Consider the following 25972-nt stretch of genomic DNA (forward strand, 5'->3'; position numbering starts at 1 on the left):
GTTCAGTAAAGTATGAATTACTATGAATTACTTTGTTGCGCTCTAACATACAGTGGCTTGCGAAAGTATTCACCCCCCTTCGCATTTTTCCTATTTTGTTGCCTTACAACACGGAATTAAAATGGATTTTTTGGGGGTTTGTATCATTTGATTTACACAACATGCCTACCACTTTGAAGATGCAAAATAAATAAAAAATTGAAACAAACAAGAAATAAGACAAAAAAACAGAACTTGAGCGTGCATAACTATTCACCACCTTTTGCAGCAATTACAGCTGCAAGTCTCTTGGGGTATGTCTCTATAAGCTTGGCACATCTAGCCACTGGGATTTTTGCCCATTCTTCAAGGCAAAACTGCTCCAGCTCCTTCAAGTTGGATGGGTTCCGCCGGTGTACAGCAATCTTTAAGTCATACCACAGATTCTCAATTGGATTGAGGTCTGGGCTTTGACTAGGCCATTCCAAGACATTTCCCCTTAAACCACTTGAGTGTTGCTTTAGCAGTATGCTTAGGGTCATTGTCCTGCTGAAAGGTGAACCTCCGTCCCAGTCTCAAATCTCTGGAAGACTGAAACAGGTTTCCCTCAAGAATGTCCCTGTATTTAGCGCCATCCATCATTCCTTCAATTCTGACCAGTTTCCCAGTCCCTGCTGATGAAAAACATCCCCACAGCATGATGCTGCCACCACCATGCTTCACTGTGGGGATGGTGTTCTCGGGGTGATGAGAGGAGTTTTGTTTGCGCCAGACATAGCGTTTTCCTTGATGGCCAAAAAGCTCAGTTTTAGTCTCATCTGACCAGAGTACCTTTTTCCATATGTTTGGGGAGTCTCCCACATGCCTTTTGGCGAACACCAAATGTGTTTGCTTATTTTTTTCTTTAAGCAATGGCTTTTTTCTGGCCACTCTTCCGTAAACCCCAGCTCTGTGGAGTGTATGGCTTAAAGTGGTCCTATGAACAGATACTCCAATCTCTGCTGTGGAGCTTTGCAGCTCCTTCCGGGTTCTCTTTGGTCTCTTTGTTGCCTCTCTGATTAATGCCCTCCTTGCCATGGTCTGTGAGTTTTGGTGGGCTGCCCTCTCTTGGCAGGTTTGTTGTGGTGCCATATTCTTAAAAAAAAATGTATAATGGATTTAATGGTGCTCCGTGGGATGTTCAAAGTTTCGGATATTTTTTTATAACCCAACCCTGATCTGTACTTCTCCACAACTTTGTCCCTGACCTGTTCATGGTGCCGCTTGCTTGGTGGTGCCCCTTGCTTAGTGGTGGTGCCCCTTGCTTAGTGGTGTTGCAGACTCTGAGGCCTTTCAGAACAGGTGTGTGTATATATATACTGAGATCATGTGACAGATCATGTTACACTTAGATTGCACACAGGTGGACATTATTTAACTAATTATGTGACTTCTGAAGGTAATTGGTTGCACCAGATCTTATTTAGGGGCTTCATAGCAAAGGGGGTGAATACATATGCATGCACCACTTTTCTATTATATATGTTTTATAATTTTTTTAAACAAGTTATTTTTTTCATTTCACTTCACCAATTTGGACTATTTTGTGTATGTCCATTACATGAAATCCAAATAAAAATCAATTTAAATTACAGGTTGTAATGCAACAAAATAGGAAAAACGATGAATACTTTTGCAAGGCACTGTATTATCTAAATGAACACCATACAAACTATTAAAGTGTGGTTGTTCACTTTGGCAACAGTACTGTTTTGTTGTTGTGGCATTGTAAAAAAAAACGACAAAGTTTAAATCAACCTTTGACTCTGAACTCTTTAAGAAATAGTTTTGTATGAAAGACTGCATGTGTTGGACCCAAGGTGGAGGCCTCACATTCAAAAGGGGTATCTTTGGAAACCTCGGAAAGCTAGAGACCATGATGTCCGTCTGCTACGGGCGCTCGGAGGACCTGGTTTTCTCAGGTTCCACCACTGGGGATGTATACATCTGGAGAGAGACCACCCTCATGAAGGCCATCAAAGCCCACGACGGTCCAGTGTTCGCTATGTGCTCTCTTGACAAGGTACCCGGTCTCCCTAACCATCACGTAACAGTAAACTCTTTTGACTAGTACTTATTGCCTCACTTTATGAGCCGGTTTCCCGGACACAGATTATCCTTATCCTGGACTAAAAAGCATTTATAATGGAGATTCTCCATTTAAAAGTATTATATTTTTGGTCCAGGACTAGACTTCATCTGGGAAACCAGCCCCAAAACTGTCCTTCTCTGGATTAATTAACAGGATATCTTTACTTGGCAGCTCAGTACTCCATCAGCAGACATGGCACATGCCTACTCTTCTTTACTCATCTATGCATGATCTTGACCTGTCGTTTACTTGTAGACCTAGGTAGAATATAGAATACATATGTCACGTAATGGCTACCTTGGAAACTGCAGCAGAACACAGCTTGGATCTAAATGAGTGAAGGCAGTGATTGAACGAAACGAGAGAAAAAGGAATTGGGCGATTATTTTCCCCCCCTGGTGACAGTCCCCTCGTTCTCTCACAGGGGTTTGTGACTGGGGGCAAGGACGGCGTGGTGGAGCTATGGGACGACATGTTTGAGAGGTGCCTGAAGACCTACGCCATCAAAAGGTCTTCGCTGTCTGCTTCATCTAAAGGTATGCTGTCTTCACTTTGTTTCTCGCTATTCACAATTTCTTCACATCCAAAAGCAGGCTATTATAGACTATTCTATAAAAAAAAATGTAAGCCATGTACAGTATCTCACCCCTAAAGCTATTCTCCAGGTAAACTTGTCAAAGAATGCAAGCAGTAATTTACCAATATTGATAAATACTATGATTATGAATGAATACATTATTAATTTATTGAAAAAAATTAATGAATGCCATAGGCAGCAACAACTTCCATCAGTACAAATAATGGTAATTGTTGCCGTTTGCTTGCTGCTATTTTGGAATGTGTGTTTGCTCTTTGGCATCACCTCCTGCTTCTTTCCTTAGGATTGCTGCTGGAGGACAACCCATCTATCCGCGCCATCAACCTTGGACATGGACACATCCTTGTGGGGACCAAAAATGGAGAGATTTTGGAAATTGACAAGAGCGGCCCAATGACCTTGTTGGTTCAGGTGCGCGGAGGGGGAGGATGTAATAGTTAGACTTAAGATCAGAATTTATGCAGATTTTCACTCTGTGTATGCCTGTCTTAAAAATCCTAACAAATGGTTTGACAATTACGTGTGTGTGTTTAGGGTCACATGGAGGGTGAGGTGTGGGGTTTGGCTGCTCACCCTCTTCTTCCCATATGTGCCACTGTAAGTGACGACAAAACGCTCAGAATCTGGGAACTCTCCGCCAACCATCGCATGGTAGCTGTCCGCAAACTTAAAAAAGGTACCTGCTATTATTTTGTCTTGTTAAATATATATATATTTTTTTTATAAAGGTTAAATTGAAAAAAAATACTGGTACATCTGCAATGTGTATATATAGAAACGTTTGTGGTTGTACGCACATCCTTAAAAAACTTAGGTGCTGGGTTAATGAAGAATACTTGAGAAGAACAAAAAGGCCCGCACACTGAATATGCTCCCAATTACCACCTTTATTGAAAACGTTTCAATCAACAAGGATCTTTGTTAGGTCAAAATATCTGCAATGCATGACATTTAAAACGATAGGGCCTTACAATGATACATCTCAATATGCTCTATATGCAGTATTGAAAGACAACCACTGTCCCCCAAAATTAAATATAAAAAACCTTGCTATTCAGTAGCAAGTATCTTCAAAATTATCCTCTCAAAATACAGCATTATGAGTGTCTGCAATTTTTCTTTCTACCTCCATGTACAGTACCATTCAAAAGTGCTCAGTATATGTGGGAACTCCTTCAAGACTGTTGGAAAAGCATTCCAGCTGACTTCCTCATGAAGGTGGTTGAGAGAATGCCAAGAGTATGCAAAGCTGTCATCAAGGCAAAGGGGTGTCTACTTTGAAGAATCTCAAATATAAAATATATTTCGATTTGTTTAACACTTTATTGGTTACTACATGATTCCATATGTGTTATTTCATCGTTTTGTCTTCACTATTATTCTACAATGTAGAACATTTTAAAAATAAAGAAAAACCCCAGGAATGAGTAGGTGTGTCCAAACTATTGACTGGTACTGTATGTTTAAAATATTTGTTTGTGTGGCTGAAATCATGATCATGTATCATAGCTAAGATTTCTTTTTATTTGAGGCGGTAGATGCTGTGCCTTTTCTCCTGATGGGAAGGCCTTAGCCGTGGGCCTGAATGACGGCAGTTTCCTGGTGGTGAATGCCGACACCTTGGAGGACATGGTGACCTTCCATCACCGCAAAGAGATCATCTCAGATATCAGGTTCTGCCAAGGTATTTCCAGGATGTGGTCATGTGTTAAATATTCAAATATTTTTGCAGACTAGGGTTTCATCGCGGGAACGGGGTTTTCGAGATGTACAGAGTTTTCCCGCCCAAACCCACTCCTGACGACATGGATTGGCCTAGTTACAGTTTTTACTTTAAATCGGCTAAAAAATCTATGGCAAGACTTGAAATGGCTGTCTAGCAATGATCAACAACCAACTTGACAGAGCTTGAAGAATTTAAAAAAGAATAATGTGCAAATATTGTACAATACAAGTCTGCAAAGCTCTTAAAAACTTACCCAGAAAGCCTCACATCTGTAATCACTGCCAAAGGTGATTATAACATGTATTGACTGAAGGGGTTGAATACTTACAGTTGAAGTCGGAAGTTTACATACACTTAGGTTGGAGTTATTAAAACTCTTTTTTCAACCACTCCACAAATGTCTTGTTAACAAACTATAGTCTTGTGCATGACACAAGTAATTTTTCCAACAATTGTTTACAGACAGATTATTTCACTTAAAATTAACTGTATCACAATTCCAGTGGGTCAGAAGTTTACATACACTAAGTTGACTGTGCCTTTTAAACAGCTTGGAAAATTCCAGAAAATGATTTAATGGCTTTAGAAGATTCTGATAGGCTAATTGACATAATTTGAGTCAATTGGAGGTGTACCTGTGGATGTATTTCAAGGCCTACCTTCAAACTCAGTGCCTCTTTGCTTGACATCATGGGAAAATCTAAAGAAATCAGCCAAGACCTCAGGAAAATAATCGTAGACCTCTACAAGTCTGGTTCATCCTTGGGAGCATTTTCCAAACGCCTGAAGGTACCACGTGCATCTGTACAAACAACAGTACGCAAGTATAAACACCATGGGATGACGCAGCCGTCATACCGCTCAGGAAGGAGACACGTTCTGTCTCCTACAAATGAACGTACTTTGGTGTGAAAAGTGCAAATCAATCCCAGAACAACAGCAAAGGACCTTGTGAAGATGCTGGAGGAAACAGGTACAAAAGTATCTATATCCACAGTAAAACAAGTCCTATATAGACATAACCTGAAAGGCCGCTCAGCAAGGAAGAAGCCACTGCTCCAAAACCGCCATAAAAAAGCCAGACTGGTTTGCAACTGCACATGGGGACAAAGATTGTACTTTTTGGAGAAATGTTCACTGGTCTGATGAAACAAAAATAGAACTGTTTGGCCATAATGACCATCGTTATATTTGGAGGAAAACGGGGGCAGCTTGCAAGCCGAAGAACACCATCCCAACCGTGAAACACAGGGGTGGCAGCATCATGCTGTGGGGGTGCTTTGCTGCAGGAGGGACTGGTGCACTTCACAAAATAGATGGCATCATGAGGAAGGAAAATAATGTGGATATAATGAAGCAACATCTCAAGACATCAGTCAGGAAGTTAAAGCTTGGTCGCAAATGGGTCTTCCAAATGGACAATGACCCCAAGCATTCTTCCAAATTTGTGGCAAAATGACTTAAGGACAACAATGTGAAGGTATTGGAGTGGCCATCACAAAGCCCTGACCTCAATCCAATAGAAAATTTGTGGGCAGAACTGAAAAAGCGTGTGCGAGCAAGGAGGCCTACAAACCTGACTCAGTTACACCAGCTCTGTCAGGGGGAATGGGCCAAAATTCACCCAAGTTATTGTGGAAGGCTACCCAAAACGTTTGACCCAAGTTAAACAATTTAAAGGCAATGCTACCAAATACTAATTGAGTGTATGTAAACTTCTGACCCACTGGGAATGTGATGAAAGTAATAAAAGCTGAAATAAATCATTCTCTCTACTATTATTCTGACATTTCACATTCTTAAAATAAAGTGGTGATCCTAACTGACCTAAGACAGGGAATTTCTACTAGGATTAAATGTCAGGAATTGTGAAACTGAGTTTAAATGTATTTGGCTAAGGTGTATGTAAACTTCCGACTTCAACTGTATCTAATCAAGATATATTAGTGTTGTATTTTTCATGAATTTTTTCAAATGTTAGAATTTCTCTTCCACTTCGACATTATAGATAATTTTGTGTAGATCGTTGACAAAAATGACAAATCAATTTGAATCCCACTTTGTATCACAATTACATTTAGAAAAAGTCAAGGGGTGTGAATACTTTCTGAAGGCACTGTATATATACAGTACCAGTCAAAAGTTTGGACACACCTACTCATTCAAGGGCTTTTCTTTATTTGTACTATTTTCTACATTGTAGAATAATAGTGAAGACATCAAAACTATGAAATAACATGCATGCAATCATGTAGTAACCAAAAAAGTGTTAAACAAATGAAAATATATTTGAGATTCTTCAAACAGCCACCCTTTGCCTTTATGACAGCTTTGCATTCTCTCAACCAGCTTCACCTGGAATGCTTTTCCATCCGTCTTGAAGGAGTTCCCACATATGCTGAGCACTTGTTGGCTGCTATTCCTTCACTGCCGTCCGACTCATCCCAAACCATCTCAATTTGTTTGAGGTCGGGGGACTGTGGAGGACAGGTCATCTGATGCAGCACTCCATCACTCTCCTTCTTGGTAAAATAGCCCTTACACAGCCTGGAGGTGTGTTGGGTCATTGTCCTGTTGAAAAAGAAGGTATAGTCCCACTAATCCCAAATCAGATGGGATGGCGTATCGCTGCAGAATGCTGTGGTAGCCATGCTGGTTAAGTGTGCCTTGAATTCTAAATAAGTCATAGACGGTGTCACCAGCAATGCACCCCCACACCATAACACCTCCTCCTCCATGCTTTACGGTGGGAACTACACATGCGGAGATCATCCATTCACCCACACTGCGTCTCACAAAGCCACAGCGGTTGGAACCAAAAATCTCCAATTTGGACTCCAGACCGAAGGACAAATTTTCACCGGTCTAATGTCCATTAGTAGTGGTTTCTTTGCAACATTTCGACCATGAAGGCCTGATTCACACAGTCTCCTCTGAACAGTTGATGTTGAGCTGTGTCTGTGACTTGAACTGTGGTCCTCTGTAGCTCAGCTGGTAGAGCACGGCGCTTATAACGCCAAGGTAGTGGGTTCGATCCCCGGGACCACCCATACACAAAAAAATAAAAAAAATAATGTATGCACGCATGACTGTAAGTCGCTTTGGATAAAAGCGTCTGCTAAATGGCATATTATTATTATTATTATTATTATTATTATTATTATAACTCTGTGAAGCATTTATTTGGGCTGCAATTTCTGAGGCTGGTAACTCCAATGAACTTATCCTCTGCAGCAGAGGTAACTCTGGGTCTTCCTTTCCTGTGGCGGTCCTCATGAGAGCTAGTTTCATCATAGCGCTTGATGATTTTTGTGACTGCACTTGAAGAAACTTTCAAAGTTCTTGTAATGATGGACTGTCGTTTCTCTTTGCTTATTTGAGCTGTTCTTGCCATAATAGGGACTTGGTCTTTTACCAAATAACGCTATCTTCTGTATACCACCCCTACCTTGTCACAACAGAACTGATTGTCTCAAACGCATTAAGAAGGAAAGAAATTCCACTAATTAACTTTTAAGAAGGCACACCTGTTAATTGAAATGCATTCCAGGTGACTACCACATGAATCTGGTTGAGAGAATGCCAAGAGTGTGCAAAGCTGTCATCATGGCAAAGGGTGGCTATTTGAAGAATCTCAAAATGTCAAATATATTTTGATTTAACACTTTTTTGGTAACTACATGATTCCATGTGTTTTATTTCATGGTTTTGATATATTCACTATTATTCTACAATGTAAAAAATGAAAAAACCCTTGAATGAGTAGGTGTGTCCAAACTTTTGACTGGTAGAACACCTGCTCTATCCATGACATAAACTGACTAGGTGAATCCAGGTTAAAGCTATGATCCCTTATTGATGTCACTTGTTAAAGCCACTTCAATCAGTGTAGATGAAGGGTTGGAGACAGGTTAAAAATGATTTTGAAGCCTTGAGACATGGATTATATATGTGTGCCATTCAGAGATTGAATGGGCAAGACAAACAATTGAAGTTCCTTTGAACAGGGTATGGCAGTAGGTGCCAGGCGCACTGGTTTGTGTCTAGAACTGCAACGCTGCTGGGTTTTTCACACTCAACATTTTCCCATGTACAGTGAGCTCCATGATTCATTGGACAGTAAACATTTTTTTGTTATTTTAGTTCTGTACTCTAGCACTTTGAGTTTGAAAGGATACAATGACAATGAGGGTGAAGTGCAGACTGTCAGCTTTAATTTGAGGGTATTTTCATACATATCGGATGAATCATTTAGAAATGACAGCACCTTTTGTACATGGTCCCCCCATTTTAAGGTACTACAAGTATTTGTTAAATTGGCTTCACAGATGTGTGTCATTAGGCAGGTGTATTAATTTGTGTCGTTAGTGAATGCAGGAGAGCTGTTGATGAATAGTATTGATTCTAGACTTTGCTATTGCCTTTGGAGGTTGTTGTTGGGGTGTGACAACATGAGGAAGACAGCAGTGTCGATGCAAATGAAGCTGGCCGTCATAAGGCTCAGAAATGAAAATCAATCAATCAGGAACATTGCAAAAACCCTGGCCATGCCCAAGTCAACAGTTTGGTTCATCATTAACAAGAAAAAAACAACCGGTGAACTCTATGTCAAAAGACCCGGTAGACTGAGGAAGACCACTGTAGTGGATGACCGGAGAATACTCTCTATGGTGAAGAAAACCCCCCTGACAACAGCCCAACAGATCAAAAACACTCTCCTGGATGCAGGTGTAGATGTGTCAAAGTCTACCATACGTAGAAGACTACACCAGCAGGACTACAGAGGGTACACTACAAGATGCAAACCACTGATAAGCCTGAAGAACAGAAAGGCGAGATTACAGTTTGCTAAAAACCACCTAAAAGAGCCTCAAGAGTTCTGGAAAAAAGTATTGTGGACAGATGAGACAAAGATTAACATGTACCAGAGGGATGGAAAGAGGAAAGTGTGGAGAAAAAAAAGAAATTCCCATGATCCAAAGCATACCACCTCATCCATGGAGGGGGTGTTATGGCTTGGGCCTGTATGGCTGCCAGTGGAACAGGCTCACTTGTCTTTATCGATGATGTGACTGCAGACAGAAGTAGAACAATGAATGAAAGTCTACAGAAATATTTTATCTACTCAGATAAAACCAAATGCCTCAACTCATTGGACGGCACTTCATCATGCAACAAGACAATGACCCTAAACATACTGCTAGAGCAACAAAGGGGTTTTTGATGGCCAAAAAGTGGAAAATCCTTGACTGGCCGAGTCAATCACCGGATCTGAATCCAATTGAACATGCATTTTACATGCTGAAGAGGAGACTGAAGGCAATAAGTCCCCAAAATAAGCAGGAACTGAAGATGGCTGCAGTACAGGCCTGGCAGAGCATCACCAGGGAAGATACCCAGCGTCTGGTGATGTCAATGCATCGCAGACTTCAAGCAGTCATTGCATGCAAAGGATATGCGACCAAATATTAACAATGATTACTTTATTCTACATTATGTTCAACTGTCCAATGTTTTTTGATGCCCGAAAAAGGGGGGGACCATGTACAAAAGCTTCTATAATTTCTAAACGGTTCATCCGATATGTATGAAAATACCCTCAAATTAAAGCTGACAGTCTACACTCCACCCTCATTGTCATTGTATTCTTTCAGACTCAAAGTGCTAGAGTACAGAACCAAAATAACAAAAACATGGTCACTGTCCAATGAATTATGGAGCTCACTGTATATCAAGAATGGTCCACCACCCAAAGGACATCCAGACAACTTGACACAACTGTGGGAAGCATTGGACTCAACATGGGCCAGCATCCCTGTGGAACGCTTTTGACACCTTGTAGAGTCCATGCCCCAACGAATTGAGGCTGTTCTGAGGGAAAAAGGTGGAGGTGCAACTCAATATTAGGAAGGTGTTCTTAATGTTTGGTGTACTCGGTGTATATACAGTGCATTCTGAAAGTATTCATACCCCTTGACTTTTTCCACATTTTGTTATGTTACAGCCTTATTCTAAAATTGATTAAATTTTTAAAAAATCCTCATCAATCTACAGACAATACTCCATAATGACAAAGCGAAAACAGTTTATTGCAAATGTATTAAAAGTAAAAAACAGAAATACCGTATTTACATAAGTATTCAGACCCTTTGCAATGACACTCGAAATTGAGCTCAGGTGCATCCGGTTTCCATTGATCATCCTTGAGATGTTTCTACAACTTGATTGGAGTCCACCTGTGGTAAATTCAATTAATTGGACATGATTTGGAAAGGCACACACCTGTCTATATAAGGTCCCACAGTTGAAAGTGCATATCAGAGCAAAAACCAAGCCATGAGGTGGAAACCTTTGGCCTGAATGCAAAGCGTCACGTCTGGAGGAATACTGGCACCATCCCTACGGTGAAGCATGGTGGTTTCAGAATCATGCTGTGGGGATGTTTTTCAGCAGCAGGGACTGGGAGTCTAGTCAGGATTGATGCGAAGATGAACGGAGCAAAGGTAAGAGAGATCCTTGATGAAAACCTGCTCCAGAGCACTCAGGACCTCAGACTAGGGAAAAGGTTCACCTTCCAACAGGACAACGACCCTAAGCAATCAGCCAAGACAACGCAGGAGTGGCTTCGGGACATGTCTCTGAATGTCCTTGAGTGGCCCAACCGGAGCCCAGACTTGAACCCGATCGAACATCTTTGGAGAGACCTGAAAATAGCTGTGCAGCAACGCTCCCCATCCAACCTGACAGAGCTTGAGAGGATCTGCAGAGAAGAATGTGAGAAACTCCCCAACAAATACAGGTGTTCCAAGCTTGTAGCGTCAGACCCAAGAAGACTCAAGGCTGTAATCGCTGCCAAAGGTGCTTCAACAAAGTTCTGAGTAAAGGGTCTGAATACTTATGTATATGTGATATTTCAGTTTTTTATTTTAATAAATTTGCAAAAATGTGTGTGAACCTGTTTTTGCTTCATCATTATGGGGTATTTTGTGTAGATTGATGAGGGGGAAAAAAACAATTTAATCAATTTTAGAATAAGGGTGTAACCTAGCAAAATGTGGAAAAGTGAAGGGGTCTGAATACTTTCCGAATGCACTGTAGATATAGATGTCCTTGCCTACCTCTTGTAGGTAATGAGTACAATGCAGTATTAGCCTTATATTTAGCTGATGAATGATGGGTTAATATGCATAAGCTTCTAACTTATAGCCTCTGTCTTCACTCTTGCGCAATACGCACCTGCTCTCCGCTGGCCTCTCACCTTAACTCTTGTGGGAGTCCCAGGAAAAGCTAGACTAGAATAACTTGTTGGACATTTTTTTGAGCATTTCTTATAGATTATTTAAAGAGGGATGTAAGCTTTCTCATGTTTGCTGAAGGTTAAATACAGCAGCCAAAAAATGTCTCAGGGAGTTTGAAAGGAGAGAACTCACAATTGTGATAGGCTACAGCAGTTATTTATTCAGACCAATGACTGTATATATGAATGGACAAAGAAATCAATCACGTGACTCCATTTATTCCTATGTGAAGTCTCAATAGCGCATTGAAGCCAACTTAAGTCGGTTAAGATGGCATCTCATGGAGACATAACGTGCAGTTTGAGCTACTCCAGGAAGTGATGTTTCAGGCTAGCTCAGTGCTGCCCCCCTTCTCATTGAGTAGCTCAAGTTGAAGGCCGACCGGGGTGCTGCAGGCTGCTATCAGCAACTAACTTATCATAATAACTTATTCCGTGTGCGATTTTAAAATAATCTGTTCAAGGAGATACGTCTGGTGTATTAGAAGCAATTATTGGTACCATGATTGTCTTCAGAACAATGTTTTATTTACACAAAGATTGCAATTTTTCCATTCACTATAATGGGGGATCCTGTTTTCTGCAAACCATGCCTGCAGTACTGCGGTCAGCCTTGAACTTGAACTTCCCGATTCAGACCCATAACCATTGAATCTTCGTGAAGAGAAGTGAAAGCCGTCTGCATCTTATTCTAGTCCCATATTATTCAAGCATGTCATTACAATAATGAAGATAAGGACAACAAAACATATTTAATTTAACAGTTGAGAGCGAGGAAGGAATGAAGCAACAATAGAGAGAAAGAGGAGAGAATACACGTGGCACAACATTAGGGGAAATATTATGAAAGGTAGGCTAATGCGTCAGTCTACTAATTATACAAATGTAAAATAGGCCCTATTATATTTCAAGATGAAAATTCGCTAGCCTATAATTGTAACTTTGTAGGCCGCATGTCCTGCACCAGCATTGCGGGTTCTCTCCCAGATTCATCATTTGAACAAGGTGCGTAATTTCAGTCCATATAAGACAGTATAATACAATATAGTACAGTAATACAGTCCACACTCAAAGATTACTGGAGCTTGTTTCATTTATTTACCCAAGAGAGCATATATCTATGGGCTTTTATGTTTTTCTGTCGTAATGTGCAGTAGCCTATATCATACTGTATGTAGCCTATTGGATAACGTCACAATCATTTGGGATTTTTTAGGCTTGGCCTCATAAAATGTCTTTAATGTAGAGCTCATCTGGCTCGGATAGCATCAGGCTTGAATTTTCATGCCGATCAAAGCTCTAATCAAATCCAGACGTACTTACTGTATATGCTTTAGAATGACAGTTCCGGTTTTGGTGGGAAATACCGGATTAGCCAGGAGAAAAGTGATTTTATTCTCGGGATGGAACATTTATAAAATACCGGGGAAAATATTAAATCCTAGTGCAGAGGTTGGGTGGTAACAATACCAGACACGTCACATTTACCACTTCCCACTGGAGACTGGGATTCAGTCCCTGCATCCACCCTTCTCACAGTTTCTCCCACTTGCCTGTCTATCCCTCTGATTTTCTTACAGTGTGAATAAAGTGTAAAAACACTTATTGACAAAAATATTTTTGGGCCTGTTGTTTTTGCAAACAAAGTTTTATGTTACCAAGGTCTGTTAACTCTACAGTTTTCACTCTGCCATATCCCCCTTCAGATGCTGGAAAATACCTCGCTGTGGCCTCTCATGACACTTTTGTGGACATTTACAATGTGCTGACCAGCAAGAGAGTGGGCATCTGTAAAGGAGCTTCCAGCTACATCACCCACATTGACTGGGATACCCGTGGTAAGTGAAAGGAAAAGAAATGCCTATACACTTGGCTTGGGAGGTCTAGTGGTTAGTGCCGCTGTCTCCAGTACACATGTATACATGTGTCGGTGTGGGTTTAAATTCGTCCCACTGCCCTTTTGACACGTTCTCCTCCTATCTTATTCTACTATCAATCGTTGTACAACTCAATGACTGTCTGTTTAATAAAAATCTGAAAAAATACCGGGGGGGGGTGTAAATCAATAAATGCCCTTCGGAAAGTATTTTTCTACAATTTGTTACATTACAGCTTTATTCAAAAATGTATTAAATAAATAAAAATCCTTAGCAATCTACACACAATACCCCATAATGACAAAGCGAAAACAGGTTTTTAGAAATGTTAGCAAATGTATTAAAGATAAAAAAAAACAGAAATACCTTATTTACATAAGTATTCAGACCCTTTCCTATGAGATTCGAAATTGAGCTCAGGTGCATCCTGTTTCCACTGATCATCCTTGAGATGTTTCTACAACTTGATTGGAGTCCAACTGTGGTAAATTCAGTTGATTGGACATGATTTGGAAAGGCACACACCTGTCTATATAAGGTCCCACAGTTGAAAGTGCATGTCAGAGCAAAAACCAAGCCATGAGGTCGAAGGAATTGTCCGTAGAGCTCAGAGACAGCATTGTGTCGAGGCACAGATCTGGGGAAGGGTGCCAAAAAATTTCTGCAGCATTGAAGGTCCCCAAGAACACAGTGACCTCCATCATTCTTAAATGGAAGAAGTTTGAACTACCAGGACTCTTCCTAGAGCTGGCCGCCTGGCCAAACTGAGCAATTGGGGGACAAGGGCCTTGGTCAGGGAGGTGACCAAGAACTTGATGGTCACTCTGACAGAGCTCTAGAGTTCTTCTGTGGAGATGGGAGAACCTTCCAAAAGGACAACCATCTCTGCAGCACTTCACCAATCAGACCTTTATGGTAGAGTGGCCAGACGGAAGGCACTCCTTGGTAAAAGGCACATGACAGCCTGCTTGGAGGTTGCCAAAAGGCACCTAAAGACTCAGACCATGAGAAACAAGATTCTCTGGTCTGATGAAACCAAGATTGAACTCTTTGGCCTGAATGCCAAGCGTCACGTCTGGAGGAAACCTGGCACCATCACTACAGTGAAGCATGGTGGTGGCAGCATCATGCCGTGAGGATGTTTTTCAGGGGCAGGGACTGGGAGACTAGTCGGGAACGAGGGAAAGATGAACTGAGCAAAGTACAGAGAGATCCTTGATGAAAACCTACTCCAGAGCGCTCAGGACCTCCGACTGGGGCGAAGGTTCACCTTCCAACAGGACAACGACCCTAAGCACACAACCAAGACAACGCAGGAGTGGCTTCTGGACAAGTCTCTGCATGTCCTTGAGTTGTCCAGCCAGAGCCCGGACTTGAACCCGATCGAACATCTCTGGATAGACCTGAAAATAGCAGTGCAGCGACGCTCCCCATCCAACCTGACAGAGCTTGAGAGGATCTGCAGAGAAGAATGTGAGAAACTCCCCAAATACAGGTGTGCCAAGCTTGTACTGAGTAAAGGGTCTGAATACTTATGTAAAATGTAATTTTTCAGTTTTTTAAATGTATTTTATAACTGAGCAAATATGTATAAAAACCTGTTTTTGCTTTGTCATTATGGGGTATTGTGTTTAGATTGATGAGGGGGAAAGAACTATCAATTTTAGAATAATTTATTGCAGTGATTTTCTAGTTAAAGGTCTTTGTCTGGCAGCGAATTTAGACAAATTACAGATTGGGCCTTTAGTAATTTAGTCATTGATTCTAGTTGCAGTCTACTTTGTTGTGATGTTGCTATCCACCCTTCTTTTCTCTCATGATTCAGCCCTAAGAGTAATATTTATACTTTTTTGAAGAGCTATTATTGTTTTTAATCCTGAATAAAGGGAAATTGCTACAAGTCAACACTGGTACCAAAGAACAACTATTCTTCGAGGCCCCAAGAGGAAGGAAACAAACTATCAATATTGCAGAGGTTTGAGCATAAAAAGTTAATTTATTTTGATATGTCCCTTGATTTTGTCATGTGCTCCTGCTATTTATGAAATCACAAATCAAAATGATATAGTGTCTGTCGCACATATGTCAGAGGTGAAAGATTATATGTACAAATCCCCCTTTGCATTTTTCCTATTTTGTTGCATTACAACCTGTAATTTAAATGGATTTTTATTTGGATTTCATGTAATGGACATACACAAAATAGTCCAAATTGGTGAAGTGAAATGAAAAAAAGAACTTGTTTCAAAAAATGCGAATAAAATAAATAACGGAAAAGTGGTGTGTGCATATGTATTCACCCCCTTTGCTATGAAGCCCCTAAATAAGATCTGGTGCAACCAATTACCTTCAGAAGTCACATAATTAGTTAGATTGCACACAGGTGGACTTTATTTAAGTGTCACATGATCTCAGTGTATATATACACCTGTTCTGAAATGCCCCAGAGTCTGCAACACCACTAAGCAAGGGGCACCACCAAGCAAGCGGCACCATGAAGACCAAGGAGCTCTCCAAACAGGTCAGGGACAAAGTTGTGGAGAAGTACAGATCAGGGTTGGGTTATAAAAAAATATCAGAAACTTTGAACATCCCACGGAGCACCATTAAATCCATTATTAAATAATGGAAAGAATATGGCACCACAACAAACCTGCCAAGAGAGGGCCGCCCACCAAAACTCACGGACCAGGCAAGGAGGGCATTAATCAGAGAGTCAACAAAGAGCCCAAAGATAACCCTGAAGGAGCTGCAAAGCTCCACATTGGAGATTGGGGTATCTGTCCAAAGGACCACTTTAAGCCATACACTCCACAGAGCTGGGCTTTATGGAAGAGTGGCCAGAAGAAAGACATTGCTAAAAGAAAAAAATAAGCAAACATGGTTGGTGTTCGCCAAAAGGCATGTGGGAGACTCCCCAAACATATGGAAGAAGGTACTCTGGTCAGATGAGACTAAAATTGAGCTTTTTGGCCATCAAGGAAAACGCTATGTCTGGCGCAAACCCAACACTCATCACCCCAAGAACATCATCCTCACAGTGAAGCATGGTGGGGGCAGCATCATGCTGTGGGGATGTTTTTCATTGGCAGGGACTGAGGAACTGGTCAGAATTGAAGGAATGATGGATGGCACTAAATACAGGGAAATTCTTGAGGGAAACCTGTTTCAGTCTTCCAGAGATTTGAGACTTGGACAGAGGTTCTCCTTCCAGCAGGACAATGACCCTAAGCATACTGCTAAAGCAACACTCAAGTGGTTTAAGGGTAAACATTTAAATGTCTTGGAATGGCCTAGTCAAAGCCTGGACCTCCAATCCAATTGAGAATCTGTGGTATGACTTAAAGATTGCTGTACACCAGCGGAACCCATCCAACTTGAAGGAGCTGGAGCAGTTTTGCCTTGAAGAATGGGCAAAAATCCCAGTGGCTGGATGTGCCAAGCTTATAGAGACATACCTCAAGAGACTTGCAGCTGTAATTGCTGCAAAAGGTGGCTCTTCAAAGTATTGACTTTGGGGGGGTGAATAGTTATGCACGCTCAAATTTTCAGATTTGTTTTCTTATTTTTTGTTTGTTTCACGAAAGAAAATGTTTTACAACTTCAAAGTGGTAGGCATGTTGTATAAATCAAATGATACAAACCCCCAAAAAATCAATTTTAAGGTTGTAAGGCAACAAAATAGGAAAAATGCCCAGGGTGGTGAATACTTTCGCAAGCCACTGTATACCGTTTTTCAGAAGTGTGTGTGTACACGTGCATGCATGCCTGTTTGTGTCTGTCTGTCTGTGTTGCATGTTTCCAGTTTGAAAAGGTGGAATGGGCCACCTGGACCTCAGTGTTGGGACCCACCTGCGAGGGGGTATGGCCCACACTCAGTTTTGTAAATGCTGCCTCTCTCACCAAAGACCGGAAATTGCTGGCCACTGGGGATGACTTTGGCTTCCTAAAGCTGTTTGGTTATCCTTCCAAGGTGAGTGAAAAGTCTGAAGTCGTAATACAAAGCTCCATTTTAGTGCACGCGTTCACAACAATCTCAATGCCATTACATTTAGCAGGGCTCTGTTCAAAATTCAACATAGTACCTCCCAGTTTCACTCTGTTTTTAAGTTTTCTTCCATTTCGTGTCTACTGAACACGACCCATGAGTTCACTGGACTGAAACGGACCACTCCTTTGTTTCAGGGCCAGTTTGCCAAGTTTAAGAAGTATGTGGGGCACAGTGCCAATGTGACAAACGTCCGATGGTCCAACGATGACACCATGCTGCTGTCGGTGGGGGGCGCTGACTCTGCGCTCATGATTTGGGCCCGCGAGGCGTCGGGACATAAGGAGAGCAAGGCGGTGGATAGCGAGGAGTCTGACGACGATGCGGAGGAGGATGGAGGTATAGGGTTTTTTCTGCATCAAAAAGGGGCTTAGGTGGTGGGCGTAGCAGGGGGTGCAGTCGGCGCAGATTATTTTTAGAGAAAATATTTAGAGGACCCAATCTTGGCGGTGTAGAGAAACTTTTTAAAAAATGTAAGCCAATTTCCTGCAATTATACAAATGTCTTCATGGAACTGAGATTTTAAAAAATGCAGTTTTAAAGCTAATTTCCTGCAATTATACACATTTTGCCATGCAGCTGAGAGGAAAGGTTGCCGTTTTGAAGGAAATTTCCTGCGATTCTACATATTCTTTGATATTTGACGCTTGGCCAATTGTGCAACGCAGTGCCTTAGACCGCTGCGCCACTCGGGAGGCCTTGATTCTACATACTCTGCCATGGAGTTGAGAGAAAATGTTGCAGTTTTAAAGCTAATTCCCTGCAATTTTATGCATTTTGCTATGGCTAAGGCTGTGTTCTATTGCTCAAACGTAATAGCAAAATCTATACTGCCTAATTCATTGTTTTGGAATTCATCAATTCTCCCTGGCAGTCTATTTTTTATTTTGTTGATTGTTAGTTCTCAAAGATTATATTATAAAAAAAAAAATGATAGGTCCATTATCTTTTCTACGTACTTTATATCTGTCGTTTAAACTAAAAGCCTTTTTCCATTCCGAAAATGTGTGTGTGTGTATATGTATATATATATGTATGTGTGTGTGTGTGTGTGTGTGTGTGTGTGTGTATATATATATATATATATATATATATATATATATATATATATATATATATATATATATATATATATATATATATATATATATATATATATATAACATTTATTTCATTATTTATTTAGGCGACCCCCAAAAAAAACACTTTGCCGGCAGTACAATCCCTGAGGTACAGATTATATTAGATCAGGGGACAACCTTTAACATGTCGCGAGCTACACATTTTTCTCTTCTCTCCTCCCCTGCAACTCTTCGCTGCAACTCTTCCCCAGGTCCTTAGTGTACAAGAGAATGTAGTGCACTATGTTTTCTGCTTTTGCTCATTTCATGGCAAAGTTTGCAAATAACAAATAATAAATTAGATACAAATGATATACTTCCTCATTATATAATTCTGCTAGGTACGCCTACTTTGCAGTTAACATTTAATTGAGAAGGTTCTTGGGAAAATATTTGTGTCAACCCACAAGACGGTTATCACAACTGGCTAAACACAGAGTGATAGACAAACACGCGCACCACACAGACAGACAGGGGCAATATTGCTGGAAATGAATTGGCAGATTTTGTGTTAGGTTTGGCTTTTTAAGCCAATAATGGCTAACCAGGGGTGAGATAATCAAATCGAATTGTATCTGTCACTTGCGCCGAATACAACACGTGTAGACCTTACAGTGAAATGCTTATTTACAAGCCCTTAACCAACAATGCAGTTTTTAAGAAAGAATACCAAAAAAAATTCACAAAAGAATACCATATAAAATAATACGAAATAAAAGTAACAAATAATTAAAGAGCAGCAGTAGAAATAACAATAGCAAGGCTATATACAGGGGGTACCGGTACCTAGTCAATGTGTGGGGGCACCGGTTAGTCAAGGTAATTGGGGTATAGGTACATGTAGGTAGAGTTATTAAAGTGACTATGCATAGATAATAAACAGAGAGCAATGCAAATAGTCTGGGTAGCCATTTGATTAGATGTTCAGGAGTCTTATGGCTTGGGGTTAGAAGCTGTTTAGAAGCCTCTTGGACCTAGATTTGGTGCTCCGGTACCGCTTGCCGTGCGGTAGCAGAGAGAACAGTCTATGACTAGGGTGGCTGGAGTCTTTGACAATTTTTAGGACCTTCCTCTGACACCGCCTGGTATACATTTACATTTCAGTCATTTAGCAGACGTTCTTATCCAGAGTGACCCACAGTCAGTGAGTGCATACATTTTCCATACTATATATGTATAGAGGTCCGGGATGGCAGGAAGCTTGGCCCCAGTGATGTACTGGGCAGTACGCACTACCCTCTGTAGTGCCTTGCGGTCGGAGGCTGAGCAGCTGCCATACCAGGCAGTGATGCAACCAGTCAGGATGCTCTCGATGGTGCAGCTGTAGAACCTTTTGAGGATCTGAAGACCCATGCCAACTATTTTCAGTCTCCTTAGGGGGAATAGGTTTTGTCGTGCCCTCTTCACGACTGTCTTAGTGTGCTTGGACTATGTTAGTTTGTTGGTGATGTGGACACCAAGGAACTTGAAGCTCTCAATAATGTCAGTGTTGCGTTGATTAGAAGGGAGCTTCCTGTGTCTGATACTTGTGACATTTGTTAATGACAGTTTGCAGTGGAACGCCTGAAAATTGCATGTACTTTCAGAATTGTTTTGCGAGCTACTCGTAGGTGGGCTGCGAGCTACTTGTAGCTTGTGATCGACCTGTTGGAGACCCCTGGATTAGATCAATTTTTATTATCCCACCAGGGGGGAATTCATTTGGTCATATGCTTAAAAAGACAGGCGCGCGCACGTAGACAAGATGGCGTATTGAATAGAAAGCGGTACAAACCACCTCAAGATAAAAACATAATATTCGAAATCAGTAAGTTAGACTAAATATTAGCATTTCATATATTCGCAGTAAATAAAATTCAATCTGGATAATAACACAAAACAAATCATAAGGCTAGAGAAATATATCGACAAATATTACAACAACACCCAAACATGGCAGAAGATAAACGAGGAGAACCAATCCCCAAGAGAAAACGCGACTCGTCGACTGATACAGATGATATATGCTTTTCATCACTGGGTCTGGTAAGTGTGGAAAGCGACCTGTTGAAGTCGATAAATGACAAATGGGACATACTAGAATTGGTCAGTAAGGACGTAAAAGAGTTGAAAGCATCGTTAATGGAAACAGAAACCAAAAAATTAAAAGTGACAGTAACTAAGATTGAAACGGACGTTAGGGAACTTAAAAAGGAGAACAACCTTCTGAGAGAAGCCTTACTAGACATCCAAACTAGATCGATGAGAGAAATTCTAGTACTTACGAGTATTCAGGAAAAGGAGGGAGAAATAACCGAGAATATTATGAAGGATTTCCTGCATACAGTGCTTCAAATACCACTCGAGGCTGTCGATAAAATCCAACTCGAACGTGTACACCGTTTCGGACAAAGAGGACAGAAATATGATCGCCCAATCGTTGCCAAATTCACATTTTTTAAGGATAAAGCTATGGTTAAAAGCCTAGGAAAAAGAATTGCTGGCACGAAAATAGGCATGAATGATCAGTTCCCGAGGGAGATTGCAGAAAGGCGCAAAGTTCTGTATCCAATCTTCAAGGAAAATAGATTAAAAGGGAAACGTGTGGCACTTGAGGTCAAACTATATATTGACAACCAAATGTTCAGAGACACAAAGACTACTCCATGGCTATTCTAAAAGTTGTAATAGAGGAGTTGAATAATGGAACACCCAATACTAGCAATGATAGGGATTGGAATATTAAATAACATTTATAGTAAGTATAGTATTTTAAAAAAGGATAAAACGATATAACATGAAAAGATAACAAGCAGAATAATACATCTTCAAATACAACTAATTAGAACATGGCTTTTTTGGCGGGCAATTGTTGTTTTGGCGGACGGTTGTTGGGGTTGGTCCTGTGTTCTCCCTGGCGTCCTTTCCCCCTTGTGGCAGGGTGGGAAGTGGGTGCGTTTGCACGCTCGGCCCATTTCCTCCGCAGTCAACCATGTCGTGTGCATTTTTGTGTTTGGAAAGGTGCGGTGTTAATTGAGTGAGAGGGGAAATGGTTGCATATCCTAGAGCCGACAGGTGTCTATGAGCAGGGGTAGTGAGAGAGAGCTTTCAATTTTGTGTAGATGAGGGATATACATTTTTTAAATATAGTATACATCTAATTGAATTTTTTATTGTCCTATCATAATGGAAAGATCCCCAACCCTATATCCTGGACACCCACCTGAGTGACCCATACACCAAAGAGAAGTTCCCATCTCTTTTATGGACCTGATGTGAGTATGCAGCCTAAACATATCAATAAATGCGGTCAGAGACCTACTTGAGCAGCACCGCCCCCTCAAGATTCTGAGCCTGCCTGGCAGGGTTGGTCCTACAAAGCCAGAGCCCCCTGATGGGAGAGCATTATATACAAGGAAATTCTCAAAGCTGCTAATGAGAACCTTGACGACCTTTTACCTAGCCGGTGGGGATTCCGGTGGGGTACCCCCACCCAGGTAGTGGCAGTGCTGGCAACACTGGCTGCAGTAACCCATGGGGAGGGGGTCACACTCGGACAATCAGAGAGGGGGTTTTATCATTGTGGCCCAGGTGGCACAAAATAATCAAAGGTCTTACTTGGGAGATGCTTGGGAAAAATGGTTACAACGGGGGACCAGAGTGTTTGTGTCTCAGGAGAAGAAGAGGATGGATCTGATCTCCATCACCTAGGACTTGACATAGATTAAGTAGATTAATCAAATCTGACATTGTCCATTTCTGCTCAATCTTGCATGCTTTCTCAATCATCTGTAACTGTATGTGCACTCGTAAATCAGGTCCTTTCTTGAGTTGGGCTCTGGGATATAACAACCGTTGAGTATCTGATTTTATGGTGGATTGTGGAGGAGGGGGGATGAGTGTGTTGGAGTATGTGCGTGTGTGTTTGTCTGGCATCTGTTGTGGGGGGTGTATGGGATGGCCCTATTTGGTAAAAGACTGATATTATGGCAAGAACAGCTCAAATAAGCAAAGCGAAATGACAGTCCATCATTACTTTAAGACATGAAGGTCAATCAATCCGGAAAATGTCAAGAACTTTGAAAGTTTCTTCAAGTGCAGTCGCAAAAACCATCAAGCGCTATGATGAAACTGGCTCTCATGAGGACCGCCACAGGGAAGGAAGACCCAGAGTTACCTCTGCTGCAGAGGATAAGTTCATTCGAGTTACCAGCCTCAGAAATTGCAGCCCAAATAAATGCTTCACAGAGTTCAAGCAACAGACACATCTCAACATCAACTGTTCAGAGGAGACTGCGTAAATCAGGCCTTCATGATCGAGTTGCTGCAAAGAAACCACTACTAAAGGACACCAATAAGAAGAAGAGACTTGCTTGGGCCAAGAAACATGAGCAATGGACATTAGACCGGTGGAAATCTGTGCTTTGGTCTGAATCCAAATTGGAGATTTTTGGTTCCAACCGCTGTGTCTTTGTGAGATGCAGTGTACGTGAACGGATGATCTCTGCATGTGTAGTTCCCACCGTGATTTGTTTAACCCTTTTTTGGTACTACATGATTCCATAGTTTTGATGTCTTCACTATTATTCTACAATGTAGAAAATAGTTAAAATAAAGAAAAACCCTGGAATGAATAGGTGTGTCCAAAATGTTGACTGGTATTGTATATGAAAGTGCAATAGATATTGACTGTACACTTCTATCAACTAGTCAAGAGTCCAATTAGATTATCCATTGTACAGCCTAATGACTGTTGGAATGAAAGAGTCCCTGTATCTGCTTCTTTTGAAGATGTCTCCTTCCCCTAGTCAGGCTGAGACTGCTATGACTGCATTTTGGGTGAAAGGGATATGTACTGTCCTGTAAGATATTGTCTAGTTTTTGGAGGATGAGTTTTGTGTACAGGCTGTTAGCTGATTCTTGCTCTATACCAATGATCGTCTTGATTAATCGCTGTAGCTTGGCTTGGTCTTGCGCTCACATGTCTTGCGCTCACTTGGTCTTGCGCTCGCATGGTACGCTTGGAATGTAGCTGACTCTCCGGTTGTGGTTGTCTCTGGTTTATGCTTGTATGTGGTATGGTTGTATTGTTCAGGCACCAGGAATTTACAGGCTTTTTTTCTCTCTCTGTAGGGTATGACAGTGATGTTGCACGAGAGAAGGGTACTGATTACATCACCAAGATCTATGCCGTCAGCATCCGGGCCATGGTTGGCACAAAGCCTCACCAGCGAGAGAAAGAAGTGCCCGTGGAGGAAAGGTACCGTATGGCCAACAAAAATGAATTATGTATTTTATAATGACATGGTCAGTTTGTATACTGCTATTGTAAGGAAGTTTTGGTAACATCTTTTTAGCAACCAGAAAATAATCTGGTTATCTGACCAGATAACAACCAAAATATGACGTCTGTCCCATGAAGCCTTGTTCTAATCATGACAAATGTCTTTATCTGGTTGTAACAAAGACCAGTTGGTTTATTGTAATCTGGTTATCATTATGTTTGCAGAAAAGTTTGGTCGCACCGCAATATTAGAAGAACATTTGTCGTATTTCCACCTATCGGGAGGCAAGGCAGAGCTACTACCATTCAAGTTACTTATACCGCTGCAAATCCTTTCAGATCTACATGAAGTGGCTAGTTGTTTCTGGATGTTGCATACTGCTCTGCTCTAATAATGATGATAATAATAATCACAATAATAATCATAATAATACCTTTTATTTGTAACACTTTTCAAAAACCCAAAGTGCTACAAACACAAAAAACAAACATCAAATCAGTAAAAACACAGTACAGCACATAATAAAGACGCAATAGGTCTATAATGGCTAGAGTGAAGTCAGGTAAGACATGTACAGCAGAATACTATGCAATTAGGCACTTTAAAAGCCTCACTAATGGCTCATATCAATCATATCAATTCGCCATGTTATAATTTCTTCTGTGCAGGCCTCCCGTCAGTAGAGCTGCCCCCTTACCAGAGAAACTGCTGAAGAACAACTTAACCAAGAAGAAAAAACTTGTTGAGGTTTGTTAGTTGGATCTGTTTTTTCAAGGGGAGGTTGCATAGTTAAAAAGCTAGGCAGGGTCTGGTGGCCTGAGAGATGTTGCCAAAGGAATGGCGTGTTCAGGTCTATAATGTTTATACAAAACATTTGACGGGCAATATCCGCTTGTCCAGTATTTTGCATTTTAAATATTTATGTTCCTGAAAGAAAGCTTTTTCTCATTTGGGCGTGCTTTTCAGGAGCTGGCCTTGGAACATGTGTTTGGATATCGGGGTTTTGATTGTCGAAACAACCTGCATTACCTCAACGATGGTGCCGACATAATCTTCCACACTGCTGCAGCAGTGGTCATCCAGAACCTCTCTGCTGGTGTGTATGAAGAGATGGACTTGCCATAGGGCAGTTATAGCAAATGCCAGATGGGCTGGTCCATCTTTAGCCCAGTTTGGCCTGTTTCACACGGAATTATCAGCATTTGGCTAATAATGGGGCCCTCAAGGGAAAAATGGGTTGGTGTGGGGGCCGGTCTGTTAGAAATGCCAGGGCAAATTTCTGGTCCCAGTCCGTCCCTGCGTGTATGAGCACAGGAACAATAAACACATTACTAACCTGAGCCAACCCAAGCTATACTGCGCTGGCCTGGTTACACCTTCGCCATAGTTTACATTAACATTTTGGTCATTTAGCAGATGCTCTTATCCAGAGTCAGTGGTCCTGAAACTGTGCTGAAAAGGAAAATGTGCAGCACACTTTGGTTCGTGTCGGCACGATAGTGTGAAAAGGGTATTGGGATCTGCTGCTTCTTAAAGGCATCCTACCATCCTTTATGACTATATTTCTTAATGCTATTGTGCTATGCTATCGAGGCCTATCACACAAATTTACATTGACATTTTAGTCATTTAGCAGACGCTCTTATCCATAGCGACTTACAGTTAAGTGAGTGCATACATTTTTCATACTGGCCCCCCATGGGAATCGAACCCACAACCCTGGCGTTGCAAGCACCATGCTCTACCAACTGAGCTACACGGGACACTTATTGTGGGCGGCAGGTAGCTTAGTGGTTAAGAGCGTAGTGCCAGTAACCGAAAGGTCGCTGGTTCTAATCCCCGAGCCGACTAGGTGAAAAATCTGTCGATGTGCCCTTGAGCAAGGCACTTAACCCTAATTGCTCCTGTAAGTCGCTCTGGATAAGAGCGTC

At 41.3% G+C, this 25972-nt stretch overlaps 1 protein-coding gene across 2 annotated transcripts in view; it reads left to right on the forward strand.

Annotated features, from left to right (window-relative positions):
- The window catches only part of LOC121572335 (echinoderm microtubule-associated protein-like 6), an 81260-nt gene that overhangs the window by 23290 nt on the left and 31998 nt on the right, over positions 1 to 25972 (forward strand). For both annotated transcript variants that reach the window (XM_045226505.1, XM_045226506.1), the window contains exons 18-29: positions 1839 to 2041; positions 2535 to 2646; positions 2992 to 3119; positions 3243 to 3384; positions 4240 to 4392; positions 13438 to 13569; positions 15495 to 15583; positions 17414 to 17581; positions 17794 to 17995; positions 23890 to 24016; positions 24710 to 24788; positions 25008 to 25137. In XM_045226505.1, the coding sequence (XP_045082440.1) occupies positions 1839 to 2041; positions 2535 to 2646; positions 2992 to 3119; positions 3243 to 3384; positions 4240 to 4392; positions 13438 to 13569; positions 15495 to 15583; positions 17414 to 17581; positions 17794 to 17995; positions 23890 to 24016; positions 24710 to 24788; positions 25008 to 25137 (1665 nt within the window). The remainder of the gene's footprint in view (positions 1 to 1838; positions 2042 to 2534; positions 2647 to 2991; positions 3120 to 3242; positions 3385 to 4239; positions 4393 to 13437; positions 13570 to 15494; positions 15584 to 17413; positions 17582 to 17793; positions 17996 to 23889; positions 24017 to 24709; positions 24789 to 25007; positions 25138 to 25972) is intronic.

Source organism: Coregonus clupeaformis, chromosome 17 (assembly GCF_020615455.1).
Source record: "Coregonus clupeaformis isolate EN_2021a chromosome 17, ASM2061545v1, whole genome shotgun sequence".
NCBI classification, from domain to species: domain Eukaryota; kingdom Metazoa; phylum Chordata; class Actinopteri; order Salmoniformes; family Salmonidae; genus Coregonus; species Coregonus clupeaformis.